The sequence below is a fragment of the Varroa jacobsoni genome, unplaced genomic scaffold (assembly GCF_002532875.2).
Source record: "Varroa jacobsoni isolate VJ856 unplaced genomic scaffold, vjacob_1.0 scaffold_123, whole genome shotgun sequence".
Taxonomy (NCBI): Eukaryota; Metazoa; Arthropoda; class Arachnida; order Mesostigmata; family Varroidae; genus Varroa; species Varroa jacobsoni.
This window is the reverse complement of record NW_019213025.1, coordinates 393,077-408,069: the sequence shown is the minus strand read 5'-3', so window position 1 is coordinate 408,069 and position 14,993 is coordinate 393,077. Positions and strand designations below refer to the sequence as shown.

Genomic DNA, 14,993 nt, shown 5'->3' with positions numbered 1-14,993 from the left:
ACATCAGCTACGACAACTGTAATTCGGATACAATAGAGGTCCGGTTGGTAATCGGACGATGGAGTTTTTGTCAAATTAGAGTTTGTATCATTATCTGATAACGCAGTGTTCCGAATGAATCGACTTCTGCTTATTGGCCCGATTTCTTTTCGATGTCAAACAGGAAAGTCCGAAAACTCTGGAAAAACCTATAGCTTCACTTCGCTTGGCTGTCCCTCTACGTAAAACCTCTAACCATTTGATGATTAGGAAACGATCTGCCTTCTAGTCAGTCGAAATTTTTCTTGCTAAGGCGTTTCTCAGATTCAGCTTTATGGATATAAGTGGTTAAGAAGCTGACTAGCCTGAAATTATTTCATGGTACATTGAAAAATAAATCGTCGTGGGAAGAACGATGATTCTATATTTCGGAGCGCAGTGTGACCTTCACGTACTGTGAATTACTAACATGACAAAATTGTGCTTATTTGCCCTATTTCATGGGCACATATAAAATAATCATTACAGTTGCGTATATATATATATATATATATATATATATATATATAGAGAGAGAGAGAGAGAGAGAGAGAGGGAGGGAGGGAGGGAGGGAGAAAAGCGTTTAAAAAAACGCTGGAAAAGTTTTGGCTGTGCATCGTTAAGAGTATGCATTCATTCGCCACCCGTGGTACCATACGATAACCAGTTCATTCTATGACGAAAAAGAAATCGTCATGGTGGACAACAATGGCTCACTTTCTAAATTTGAGTAACAGGCAGCTATAGCACAACCTTTCTTCACTTAATAAGCTCCCAGCAAAATGAAGAACGTCCTTTTCTTCCGATTTCGACGGTCTGCATTATTGACTTCCCACGCGTCTTCTAAAAAGTGCGAGGTTTTTCTGAGGCAAACCGGAGGATCCTCAATGAGCTTCAGATTTAGACGGGCTCGAGAATTCGTTAAAACGGTTCAAAACACCGTTTTCAGCGCGTCTATATCCTTAACACAAAAACTCGAAAGGATACAAATTGTCAGTTAATCCAGACAACGGTACACTCAATGGTTAGTGTTATTCAGACTATTTATGCCGCTTTGTACTTTTCGAGCATTTACGTTTTTAGGCCTTTTTATATTGAACTAACATGATCATCAAGAATAACGCTTTTAGCATACGAAAAAAATTGTTGAAATATCTGTTTCTGTTTATATACATTCTTAGAAAAAGTATAAGAAAAATCTTTCATCTTTTTGACGAGCCAATATATATATCTATTTTTGTTTGTTTCTATCATTAATTGTCAGCACATAGATAATTGTATATAATAATAGAGGCTGTGGAAATGTAGACTTACCCGGGCATCAAGTCGTGCAAACTGTGAGAACGGGTTTACCGGCAGCGGTTTCGTGATCAGTAAGTGACTGAGTAGAGATGTAACTGCTTTGGCATCTTTGCCGGGACGAAAACTAGATGCCGGCTTCGGCGTAAAAATGTCGGAACCTGCCATTGGAAAAAAATTATTCCATGAAACATGTTACAGTATAACAAAATAGCAGATCCTGTTACTGTTTCATATAAAGTTTGAGCTTTAAAAACGAATCTACTTTTTTACTATTCATGATACAGATCGATTTAGGCATTAGACTTACATTGGTATAGGGAGCTATAGTAGTATTCCGTAATAGAACTCGTAATTTCTATATAGAAATAACATGTATCAAGATTGGCAAATTAAATAAATCATTTTTCGTTCACTTAAAATACATACGGAAAGTTCTCATCGTTTTTGGCATCGTAATAAAAAATGCTATACAGTACTATGAAGACAGATAAACTTTAAGTAAGAGCAGTAACTTAAATAAGTGACCTTAAATGTATCGGTATGTACTGAAAATTTTACACCAAACCGCGTAGGAATGATTTCACTTACATAGAGAGAGGACGGACAATTGCAGTGTAAGAACATAATATGCCCTTAAATTACTGCGTACAAATACAGGGCTCCATAAAATCGCGCGCCTCATTTCAGACGCCTTTGTATCTCTTTTATCTGACGTACCCTGAGCTAGATTACTGACCCAAAACCCCAGAAATTTTAACTCAAATAATTCCCATCGCTACCTAATATGCTGTTAATATCTTAGTATCTGAGAGTAGAATTGTGATGACAAGAAGAAATATCAACTAGAAACAGAGATAAAGTTCCTTAAATGTATTTATACAAAAAAATAAAGATGTTTTCAAAAACTATATTATTTAACTAATTAAAGTTATAAAACTCATGATGTTGGTTAAATCTATAAACTAACTTTTAGCGGATTGTACTTCCAGTCTAAGTTAACAGGCTCTTACAGATTACACTTTAAAACACTACAGGCTTACTACACATATCTTAAATACATTTATACCTTTTTTCCACGAAGTTCTGTACTATTTCAATAAGATATAAAAAAACACCGCTTTAAAGGGTGAAAAGCGGCTCATTAGGCGTAACAGGACTGGCATGGTATAAGGAAACAAATGAAACAGGCTAAAGTGACCCATATTGGGTTCTAGTCTAAAAGTGACAGCAGTTTCAAATCTGCAGGTTACAGAAACTCTAACAGTGAAGCTGGATCTGATAGCCCGAGCCAGGTCTTGTGGTTTACACATGTAACTTGCACCAAGCATACAATACGTAGATCATTAGTGTGTCCTGCTATTAAAAAATCTAAATTATTACTTTTTCTTATTGCCACCATTTCTGCTACTATAATATACTGATCTTTATTGTCTACATGTTCTTCATGGTGCCTGTATGTACGTGCAAACGAATATACACACTTGTGAGAAGAACAACGTTGATCTTCAGCCAGCCAATCCAACATTCGACAACACTTACACGGAAGTACTGAATCGTTAGCAAGGCTAGCATACGATCCGTTTTTTATATACGCCCCTTGCAAATTCTTTTTTCAGATCAGGTAAGTTATCCTTTCTTGGCTTTTCTAGTTTACTTTGCATTCCTTTACAGTCGTTCGTCTGCTATGACTTCTACAACGCGTTTCGTCTATGATCTAAATGGTGATTTTCCGGCACGGTGCATAACGGCTGGTAGCCCAACGACTACAAGTTCAGACGTTTTACCCGAACAAACTTGTATGGATATGTAAAGAGAGAGAACATTCTCCAGGAGGAGATCTGCATTCAAAGGAAACGAATGTGCGCATAAAGGAGTTTACGATGGCATCGAAAACATCGAGGAGCCACTCGAGAAGTTGACTAGAGTAGACAGCAGAAAAGGGGCGAGAGTATAGGTAAACGTGAGTGACTTGAGAATCCCCGCGGACCGATATGTCTTGTCAACGGATCTGAAGATTAGACCGCTTATTTCACACCTCCCCCCTGTCGACCCCTGCCGACTGGCCGACAGACTCTTTAGCGTTATATCGCTGAACTCTAAGCGAGCTTCAGTCTTGACTCCTTCCTTCCCTTACCTCACCTTCGCTCCCCTTAAGAGACTACAGACAGAGCTCTGGACTAAAAAGAAGTCAGTAAACGAACGCCTTTTTCTTTTTCCATGCGAAGGGGCCGTGGGCAGATAGAGTGTAGATCTAAAGCAAACGGGGGAATGTTGGGGTTGGATGAACGGGGAAATATGGGGCTATGGTTGGTATAGAAATGAGAGAACGAAAGAAGAAGGCAGAAATAGCCAACCATGTATAATAGCTGGAGACTCAAGTGAAACAGAAAGGGAGACCTGCAGCAAACGTACGGAGGTGAAAGGCGTCGAAAAAAAATAGGGGTCTGTGTGAAGACCAAGTATCGTAAACCGCATGAGATGACCATAGAAGTGTGATATGAAATGGACACCCTGATATCTGCCTTGCGTCTTGTCTCGCTCACCATTTAGCTCTGAACTCAGCAACAGAAGCCAAGCGTACCATATCAATCCTTCGTCTAAGTTCTTGGGATATTTTCATTTTTCGCGGGCTAGCGCGATTTTAAATGGGAATGTTTGGATAGGCTTCTACCCATATCAAACCGCACCTAAACGGCGGCATGGTAGAGGAGCTTGAAAAAGCGGGAAAATTATATCATGCACTATCAATCGCTACGTCTACTGACGCTTGGGGCCAAGAACCGCTTGAGGTCATCCATGAATCTTAATATTTTTGCACGACACTTTATAAGCATATGATGAACGGCGAAGCAATTATTTCCTACGCAAAAACGAGTTTCGACAAAAGAAATAGTTCATCGACAAGCGTTAGGAGACGTCGAGCAAAGGCCTATGATGGGTCTATGCAGCCTGATGTCACCACTGAATCTACATTTACAAACAAGTACGCTTCACACAACGCTGCGCGTTTGACAAGTAGGTCTCTTATAGACCAAAATATAGCTTCGTGCAATCACTGTCTTATACTACACAGCTATACAATGCTCACGATAACGTCAAACTGCCAAACCTACCTTGTCTAGGTATTGAATTTTAATAAACAAACAACTCCTATTCGGCGTGTCCCACCTAATGGCTACGGAATAATGGCAATAACTGCGTGAACGGCACAATAAATTTCATTCCTTAACAACCCTGAAACACCTCTAGTGCCTCGGACGGGTCCAGCACTGGATAGCGATGGTCTGCGACTTTCTTACCTCGACTTGGAAGACCGATGTCCCAAGGTTGCTGAAAGACGCTTCGCTGGCGTGTTCACGCCCGACCGGCGGTGCCGTTTAGCCAAGTGTTTCAATATCACTTCTACCGCCGCTATCACTTCTCCCACCACCGGCACCATCTACGGTAGCACAACCACTATTCTCTGGTTTGTTGTCGCAAAAGCGATATTTCAGAGAGCAGCAAGTGCCATTTGAATAGACCACTAGTAGCGAAGATCCACCTAGCTAACACATCCTTCCATCCTCGCCCCCGTTCTAGTCGCCATTCGGTTTTCCCCTCCAATCGCGCCTTTCCCCCTTCCCTACGCACGCTCATAACTAAGTTGGTGTGGTACCGGCCGGACACGCGCGCCACGCTCACACCAAAGCGACAAAATAGAGAGAGAGCGAGAAAATACGGAGCGAGTGATACATTTAGTCACCAATCTCTGTCGCAGCCTCTACCCAGAAGCCACCAGCTGCACTACAAGTGACTAGCACTGCTCCTATCACCTCTGCGACCACTATAATATTATAGCATTACTTCACCAGCCAGCTTCGGCATAAGAATAGCTGGAGCAGGAAAGAAGCGATCTGCTAGAGCCGGCGCGAGAGACTTCTAATCTAAATTGTACTTACTCGTTCTTCTGCGTTTCTCTCTTCCTCTATCTGCCTGGCACTTTGGTTCATTTCGTTGCTCTTTCCTGCCGTTTTGCTTAGCATGGGGCGAGAAAAGGGGGAATGAGAGAGATGAAACGAGAAAAGGCTAGCCTCCTCGGCTAGTCTGAACTCTTACTAAACGACACAACCTTAAAGAATCCGATTTCCTTCTACTTCTCCTTTTTTCCTCTCAACTGCTGCGAGCGTTAGAGGACAAAGGGATAAAGAGAGAGGGAGAGAATTAGAGAGAGAGGGAAAGAGAGCGAAAGCAAACCAAAGAACGGCACAATGTGAACGGTCGCTTTTCCTGACTGCGCTAAGCAGACGACGACAATCGGGGTGGGCTTTTGCCTATGGGTCTCGCTTCTAATAATTAACCGGGAGACAGAAAGAGAGGGAGATGCCGACTCCGAGAGAACCAGGCGCTCCTGAAACGCAACTATAGTGGCAAGAACGGGCTCGAAACGTGGACCAGCGGTGGCGAGCAGGCGCCGGGTAGTAGATGAGACAACAGGCGACTGGCTGGCTGTTGGGGCGACGTAGTGGGGCATAGTGAACAGGAAGAATGGCGTGTGGCCACACGATTCGTCCGCCCTCACTGCTTAGAACGGACACAAGAAGGAATATGAGCACGAAGCTGTGGGAGGGAGCTACGGGGCATAGCCACCAGAAGGCAGTCAACTGGGAACGGGGACTGGTACTACCCGTTTAATTAAACAACGCGTTAATCACCAACTGATAACACCGCGCTGAAGCTCTGGACGGAGCAAATACTCGGTTCTAAAGTCGGCAAGCAGACGGCCAAGCTATAGTAAGGAAGATCAACATGCAAGGAAAGCGGAACGTGTCGCAAGAAAGAGATGAGACCACTAAATGGCAACTGTGTAACAGAATTTGAGGCTAACGAATTGTTTATTACATTGGCCGCGTTCTACCTTCGTGAATGGATGCACTTGCCCAACGGACATTTTCTTGAAAATCTCGCAACTAATGTGCGTGGTTAAGGTGAGTGTTCAGCTTGGTCGTAAGATTTTCGAGTACTCAATCTTAATCTTGGTTCAAGTACGTTCGATATTGCCGTTAAACGCTGCAAAAACGTACCTAAGACTAACTGTACCACAAGCATATTTTCGTGCGTCATAAATAAGATCTAGATAGCCTTTAGCCACCACCATAGTCATACAGACGATGAAGCGCATTGAAGCTTATCAAGAAAAAGCTCTTAAAATACGCAAGACACGACCATTCTGAAGAACGCAAGGACGTCGATGTTCCATCAGTTGACACAAGTCCACGACCACATGGACGTATATACTGGGTTACCGAAAAAGTATTGATCGTTTTTTAGCCGAAACCGTTTTTTCTAATGCTTCAAAATTATATTACCAAACTAAATATGCGCCATTTTGGTCAATGCTTTTTTGAAACTTTTCTTATCCCATCACTGCAAAAGTTCTGTGGTTACTTGTAAAAAGTTACGGCAAATGAGCTTTGCATCAATTCAATGACAACTTAACTGACACCACTAGGATATTTGGCACAAATCGAAACAGAGTATAATTTGGTGATAAGATTACACCGAAATCCGGGCTGTACGGCAGATGCATTAAAATTTCCCACCCATGTTTTTCAGTTTTTAGCGGATTAAAAACGTACATGGTTTGGGATTGCTATGGTAGGAGACGACACCATTTTTATTTACCTGTTCCGATCGACTCTTTTCAATGGTTTGTTATTATAATCTGAATTAATGGTTTTGCGTGGCGAACCAACTCATCATGAACTATTACTTTCCGATTCCACCAAACACATAGCATTACCTTCTTTGTCGTAAATTGGGCCTTTTGTCAACTTTTCTAGCTGCAAGCATGATCTTTATTCGCGTACTACTGTCATATGGGACCCACTTTTCATCACCCGTAATCAACGTGTCTAGAAATGGCTTAATTTCGTAGCATTCGTGACTCTTGCAAATGGAAATGTGATTGATTCGTCTGGTAACCAAACATCGAGCTTTTTTTTCTAGTCAGCTTCCTTCAACCGGTTTAAAACTTTGTTAAAGATGTCGTAGCTACTCACAGGTGGGTCTTACTTGACTGTTGCAATCTGAGACTTCCAGAATTTTTTATGAACCTGGGCAGCATTCGTGTTTTTGTCGTAATAAAGCTGTAAAGTATAGCGAACCTCTGTTCTATTGTAATCATATAACGACTGAAGGCTAACAACAACGCTAACACTACTATATGAGATATATGACTATTTAAAGCTATCTTGATCAAAAGTTTTCAACAATCTGACAGAGTGCTTGTTTGTTGGAAACGTTACTCAACTGATCTAAAGCTACAGAAAATAGAAATGGTTGATTTAAATAAGTATTACTCAGTAGAAGGGGACGAAAATGCTACTCAACACTGATTGATCAACTATTGTTAGCTTGTCTGTGTGAGTGGTGTATATCTTCAACCAATTTACTTTTACTTCGGGTAAACGTCAACTGGGTGTACTAATAAAGTGTACTCATATTTGTCAAGCTACCGATCTAAATTGGCCACTGACTGAAAAAGCTCATCCGCCGTCACTAACTTACCTTCACACAACTCCGTTCGCTCGGAGGGATGTGGATTTCTTAACGTGACACGCTTAATTTTCGCCTGTAGCCGTCGTTCCTTCTTAAGCTTGTCAAGCCGTTGTGCGGTATTCGATCTTCTACGATGTGCGCCAACTAGTTCGTTGTCTCGAACTATGTCACAAGATCGTGCAATTTGTACAAGTTCCGGGTCATGTACAGAAGAATAAAGATCGTACAAGATCGACCTGTAAAATTCATAAATAAAATTGGTGATGATCACTGGAAACAGCACCAAGTAGATCGAGCCTTTTTTAATAACAATATGTATGATATTTTGACGCTAGCAAGCTCTCCCTTCCCATCAAAGATGGCCACACCTGACAGAATAATGACGATAGCAACAAACACATCAATATACATATCGCCACCGACAGGACGGCGGAATTTTACATTCCGGTTACAAGAGCGGAGCTTGACGCGATCGAATACTACATACGTTGGCGATGGCGGTTCTGAAACTTTCGCGCACAGCGATTCAAACGGCGTCTGGTGCATAATATCCGTCACCATGGCCAGCTCATACATTCCTGCAAAGGTATCACACCAAGACCGGATTAGTTGTACCGATATAGTTTGTTGGTACGAGCGTTTTTGCTTTCGAACATGACATTCCAGCTAGCAATAGCTGGCCAGCTAAACGAACCACGTGTTTCAATAGTTTACACAAATGTCGAATATGCAATGACTCAATCTACATAAACTCGATTTGGTCAACTATATATGACCTTAGAGTGATTTTGTCGTACTTACGGCTTTCGTCGGCTGTGCGAAACGAATGTCTAATGTGCGACAGCAAAAAACGAGAGTCGTCGTACAAAGCCATTACCCTGTGATACTTCTCGGATGAAGGAACGAACTTTCAGTCGGATTACGGCCGACTTGAACCGACTGGGAGAATAATTACATGAAAAATTATGTCGAAAATGTTAATTGTATATATATATATATATATATATATATATATACAAGCCACCTGTTTTTGACCGCGAAAACTGTGTCGACAGATCTGTATCTCAAAAACATATTCCAGGCCGTTAAGTTTGCAAACAGAAAACACTAAATGATAAATAAAAAGGATCGGTCGTTGTCGATCCAAAAAAAAAAGAGAAAACGGTCAGAAGAAGAATTGCTTTCTTTGTTCAGATCCCGCTGCCCGATAAATAAGGCCACAAGATTCAGTTGCAGGCAATAGTTTTCCTTCTTTCTTCTAGATACTTATGCAACCCTGACCAACCAAAACAGTTTAATTAATGACCCCGTCGATCCTGGAGTCACGCCAGCGCTATCGTGACGACCATTGAGGGGGTTGATTTGGCAGCTATTTAGACCAACTTTTCATATTGTAGGATGGAAACTAGTTTTAAGACCGTTTTGGGAAATGGAATATATTAGCGACGCAAGAGACTTCTAAAGGCTACTGAAAGTCCGCAATAACCTTTGACAGATATTTAAGACTCTAAAGAAAATTGCGCTAAATCAATCAATGTCAATTGCTTTGACATTTGTATGTATACGTCTATAGTTAAAAAGGTATACTTTTGAGAATTCTTGGAGCCACAGAAGAACTATGCTGGACAGTATTAAAACAAAGGGCGTACAGCCAGTCTATAGACTAGTAGGTAGGCGAGCGTCATAAAGTATGTGGGTGTTATAAGCTCTATAAGTGACGGATCTATCCCTAAATACTTCTACTCAGGCGGTATTATTCAGCGGGATGCAACAGCGATCACTGCCCGTTCTTAAGAGTTTCCGCAAAAATTTTAATTTTTAAATCTGAATGGCTACATTGTAGGAATTGCTTACAACGCACTAGCTAACTGCACGGTTCCGCGTGATGAGCCTGGCGTTACACTTTTAATTATTTCTACAGTGCAGATGTTTGTGTATGTGTTCAAGTTGCCCCGGGCCAATCCCCCCGTTACCAAAGAATAGAAAACAGAAAAACGGAATATATACATGTGTGTTAAGGATCAGTTATGCCGTAAGATCTAATCAAGTCCTAATAATACTAACAGTATTTAAACATATAATATAGTGTGTATAGTCAAATACAAATGCATACTATCTCAAATTCGAAGCAAGTTACTGAACTTTAATTGGAGATATAACACAATAGACTACTACATTGAACAGTGGATCCTGCATCGCAGCCATTACGCGCGTCAGCGACAATGCCAAACAAGCAAAAACACGAGACTCATTTAAATATAGATTGCATCTAACTATTTAAGATGATAGAACTACAGGCGTCTAGTAATAGTCCTACATATATCAACGCTTGTGTTAATGAGTTAGTTCGTTGGTACATGAAGAGGATACGAACACAGCAGTGTCATTGTTATTAAGCATTCTGTATACCGCCATTTTTTCCGCCGAGCCGTGACGATATTTACAATCTCGCTTCCCCACGGGTTTAGTGGAAGGACTAAGCTTTAATAAATCGCTATCTCGTTCAGACATTGCTTTTTTGTGTAATAATTAATGTCAAATAAAATCGTCGTGCCAGAAAGATATAATGATACAGCATACACCCGTCAAGCTGGAGTGGGGAGAAATACGTGTGCTAACAATCAGCAACTGGAGATTTTTTGAAAGAGTCAGAGATCACTCATTTGCCATTTGATTGATGAGCAGATGCGAACCAGTTCTTTAACCACTACAAATAATATCTATCTAAAATTACGTGAAAGTGTACGGTGTTTAACACAGAAAGCAGCAGGATGCCGCCAAGCTAATTCTGCTATTGGAAAATTCTTTTCACAGGAGGCAAAAATAGAACAGATTGGCAAAATAATTGTTATAAAGCTCGCTAGTGGCGCAATCAGCAATTCCTGTTCAATTGATGTTATTCGGAAATATCTGTTTTAGAGCCTCTGTTCCACGCCTTGCCACAACATGGTAACTGAAGTACCTAGCCATTCCGTCGTGGGGGTCAGAGTAACCCGTTTCTATATCAACATTTACTATTAGATTTGATGTTCAACTAACAGAAAAATGCAATGTGGAGGTCGGTCGTCCACGTCTGGTAACGGATGCGCTGTAGAGGTCACCAGAGATTTAAGCTCATAAAAGTAGCAATGTACTGGCTACGGTTTTAGTATAGGTTTTCAGTTCATGATTCACTCATTGCATCGATCTGGTCCTGTCGTTTCCGATGCTAGCTATTTACCCTTCTACACATCTCACGTCTTAGTTAGCCTTTGAAACAAGGTTTACTAAGACCGTAAAAACGGGAACAATGAGTGGGATTTCCAGATTTACGTATTCACATTTATCGTTTACCGCATACTCGTTTATTGTGTAAGAAGCGTTAGATTCTACCTGCACAATCGAAAAACTAGCGTAAGGGGCACCACTACCACGACCTCATTCATATTCAAGCTGTTTGTTATCAATGCTAATTTTCCCAGTGCGTGGCGAATCACCAGAAGTTTTTAGATGTATTAAATTCCTTTACTACTTTATGTTTGCACTGCTATTCTGGAGTGTAACCGCTTAGCTACTCGGTCAAGAAGTGCGAAGCGCTCTTTAGTTGTGAATACATTTTATAACAGTGAGGAATTGAAGTTCACTTGCTACTTGATTTTCCTGTTGCTTTTTTTTTTTTTTTTTTTTATTTTACGGCGATCTTCCTGCACCTCGCCTGTCGCCGGAATACGCGAGCAGGCAACGCGAACAAGCGTTACTGCTAGCCAATTATCGCCCTACTACTAAGTACAGTGTGACAGACGCTTAGTTACAACCTTCATCCCGTTATAGCACCATCAAACGCTCGTCGTTAAACAGCATGTTCAGCATTCGCCAGCATCTGATACCGCCGCCGTCGTACAAAGATAACCCCACTGCTGCTGCCGTCGCAGCCGCCACTGCTGACGTAATCGCGTATAACAAACGGTAGCACAGCATTCAAACAATGTACATGGCCACACTGTTGTTGATCGTCAAACCAACCAACACAATGGTGCCAGCACTGACTTTCACAGCGAGGTCGAACGACGTCTACAATCGGCACCAGCGCTAAATCAACGGCAGCGTTCACTGGCGCGATCGAACCTGCTTTTCCTCGCGTACTCATCGCCACCCAGGCAGCCTGTGTCCCCCATCGTAGTCATCACTTCGATTACTCTTACATACCAACGCCTATCGTCACCAATTGTACCGCTGTTACTATGATAGGAGGGCAGTTTATGTCTATTGCTACTGTCACATTACTGCGCTCAAGATGTTATAGCGTTTGAACTCTAGAGTGGGCGACGCCGAAGGCGGGTAAGCTGAGAATGTTATAACCACCAACCAATAACAACAGTCGTACGAAGTGACTGATTAGCAGGCTAACGAAGCCGTGTGGTACTAGATCCACGATACTGGTTACCAGCACAAGGAAATCGCTAGTTGGAAAATGGGCGCATAGTGGCACGCGGCTATACCGCTAATTATCAGAGTTTGCCGAATGATGCTAAACATCGAAAAAATTCGAAATAACGAACGGTAACGCGTCGCTGATGGTGGCCGACCAGAGAACTATATCCATTAGCCAACACGGTGCTACTTGAAATTGAGGAGATCAATAGGAAGCTACGAATTACCTTGTATGGTGCAATTGAAAGTACACGCATTTCTATTTATAGCACATAATGGATTTTACACACACAAACACAAGTGTAAATCACAATTAAGGGCTAAGAGAACAGAAATTTGCTCCAGATCGATTTCGTTCGTTGCGCAGTGCCTAGCTTTATATCTTCATGCAAGCGTCTTAGGTAGATTGGTGGTCATAGACAAAAGCTGCATCTATTGTTGCAGCGTTGATGCTATCTATCTTTTATGAGCTCCGAGCGTATCTCTGCATAATACCATAATTTCTACTTACCTTAATTTTCAATGGGTAGATAACATTTTTTACTGCCATCCACCATGTGCGTAACAAGAAATATATGTCTATTCTTATTTATTTAAAGCTACTGCAAAAAGCCGTTAGTAAGTCATTAATTCTATGTAAATTGGGATACAAGGTTTCGTACTATTGGGCTAGGCAGATCGGTTTTATTATCCACTGTGATAAGGTCCAATGCAAAATGATGTGTTTGAATCTTTCGGACTCCAGTCTGGCTTCAAGCGCACGTCGAAACATGCACAGATGCACATTGTCACCATCAAAAGGACGATAAAATATATATATAGTACCCAACGTAGAAGAAAGCAGACTCAAAATAAAGGACAACGTTTCTAAGCTTAGCTTCACAATGAAACAGAATACGCCATGTTAAAAACTAAATAGAAACTGAATCGCGAAATTTCTCGCGTCGAAGCGTAATAAGTAGCGTTTTAAGTAATACGCGGGACGGTTGATGCAAAAACGGGGCTAAAAGGATAAACACTGGGAGAAATTTAACTAGCTTTAACAGTCAATCCCGACTAACAGGAGTCAATCATCGATGACAGGTATCAGCCAGCAGCTTAATTGCAACACTGTATTAATACACATTGTCGATTTGCCAAAAGTATCAACTAGGTAAACAAGAATATAGGATATGTAAACATTCGATATATTTTCAGCCATTTTGTTACCTTCTTCTTGGTTTGGAGATAATGCTGCACCAGCTAACTGAACGAGCATATAACGAATTGGTATCTAGACGAAAACACGGCTGAACACATTATTTAACAGCTTTAAACGCTGCAGAAATTATGATATTATTGTAAATGTACGTAGATAGAATTGCTTGGAGGTATTTATAATACCTCACTCACGCCTCGCAATAAGTTCACAGGTTCATACCGAGACATCTTGAACTTTAACATTTATTATCCTCGTATCAAGACGCGTTCATGGAAGTAGACATCAAAATTGTTGGTGCTTGATTCAAATACATTTTAACACCGACAATGAGCTTTCGATAGTGGAAACCGTTTTGTAGAATGGACAACCCGAACGTCGATTTTGTCCTTGGCCGAAAATTCAATTCTTTTTGCCTAAACAATGGCACAATTCCTACTGATGATAATTATCTAAATCATAATAATAATAATTAATTAAAAATGTGATCGACATCGAATGAGGTTAGCAAACCTCGTATTTACTGCCTGGGGCAAATGTTTTACCTTTACACCTAGGAGTATTGTCGCCCACCATAGCCTGACTAATAGGGGCCCGTGCATTGAACGAACTTGTTGCTTAATGTTCAGTGGAAGTCGTTTGACCTTGTTTGCTACTCCAAAGTGTCAGTACATGGTACCTTGTACCTACACATGATCCGACGTCATTCAGGAACAATGCAACTTTGCACCCTTCAAGTAGCGCACGTTCGTGCATAATGGCGTCATTCACACAGTAACCAATGAACATTTGTTTCTGTTACACTTAGATATTTCTTAGCATCTTAACATAAACAAATCCAGTCTAATCTATAAGCAGAATATATGAGATTCTAAACGTTCAACAATTACCTGCGATAGGTGTTGTAATAGCCGTGATAGATAAATTAAGACTATTAGGACCACCACCTATATAGTGAGGCATATCCCTTAGCAGCAATGGACATGAAAAGCTAGGGCCTTTAAAAATGGATACTGTAAAAAGCTAGAATGATGCGTGTACACCATACAATAACATCAGCATAAAAGTCTCTAAGTTATTATTTTTTCCAGGATCTGTATTGTTCACATGAATCACGTCAACAAAGAAGGATCACAGCGTCGAGGAGTTCGAAGGCCTAATAAACAGTCCGATGTACACCAACGCTTGAACTCAGACGCACTTGTATTAGAGAAATGGTTAAAGCTAATAAAGTGGTTAACGAATTAACAAAAAAAAATATTAGAACTTTTCATGTCAGTATAGACTTAATTGTTGCTCTGAACAAGCAGCTTTTGAAAAATTACAAGCTGATTTATAGCGTTTATCTCTATTTGTCTGTCCACATGCTGTACGGCGGGATTTTAACTAGTAGCCTTTAGCATTACAGTCGGACACTATGCTCTCCGAATCATAGCCAACGCACAGAAAGTAATCACCCCTTAGCTAGTCTCTTAGCTGGATGACGCTCTTCTCCGACCAGTTTCAGCACCGCCGGTCACGAACAGGT

The 14,993-nt window shown here is 41.1% G+C and overlaps 1 protein-coding gene across 1 annotated transcript in view; it reads right to left on the bottom strand.

The window, feature by feature from the left end:
- Sin1 (SAPK-interacting protein 1) overlaps positions 1 to 14,993 on the bottom strand; it is a 34,207-nt gene that overhangs the window by 8,507 nt on the left and 10,707 nt on the right. Inside the window, exons 2-5 of the mRNA XM_022845597.2 lie at positions 8,659 to 8,796; positions 8,345 to 8,435; positions 7,867 to 8,093; positions 1,333 to 1,478 (exon numbers count right to left, since the gene is read on the bottom strand). Of these exons, the coding sequence (XP_022701332.1) occupies positions 1,333 to 1,478; positions 7,867 to 8,093; positions 8,345 to 8,435; positions 8,659 to 8,731 (537 nt within the window). The 5' untranslated portion in view covers positions 8,732 to 8,796. The remainder of the gene's footprint in view (positions 1 to 1,332; positions 1,479 to 7,866; positions 8,094 to 8,344; positions 8,436 to 8,658; positions 8,797 to 14,993) is intronic.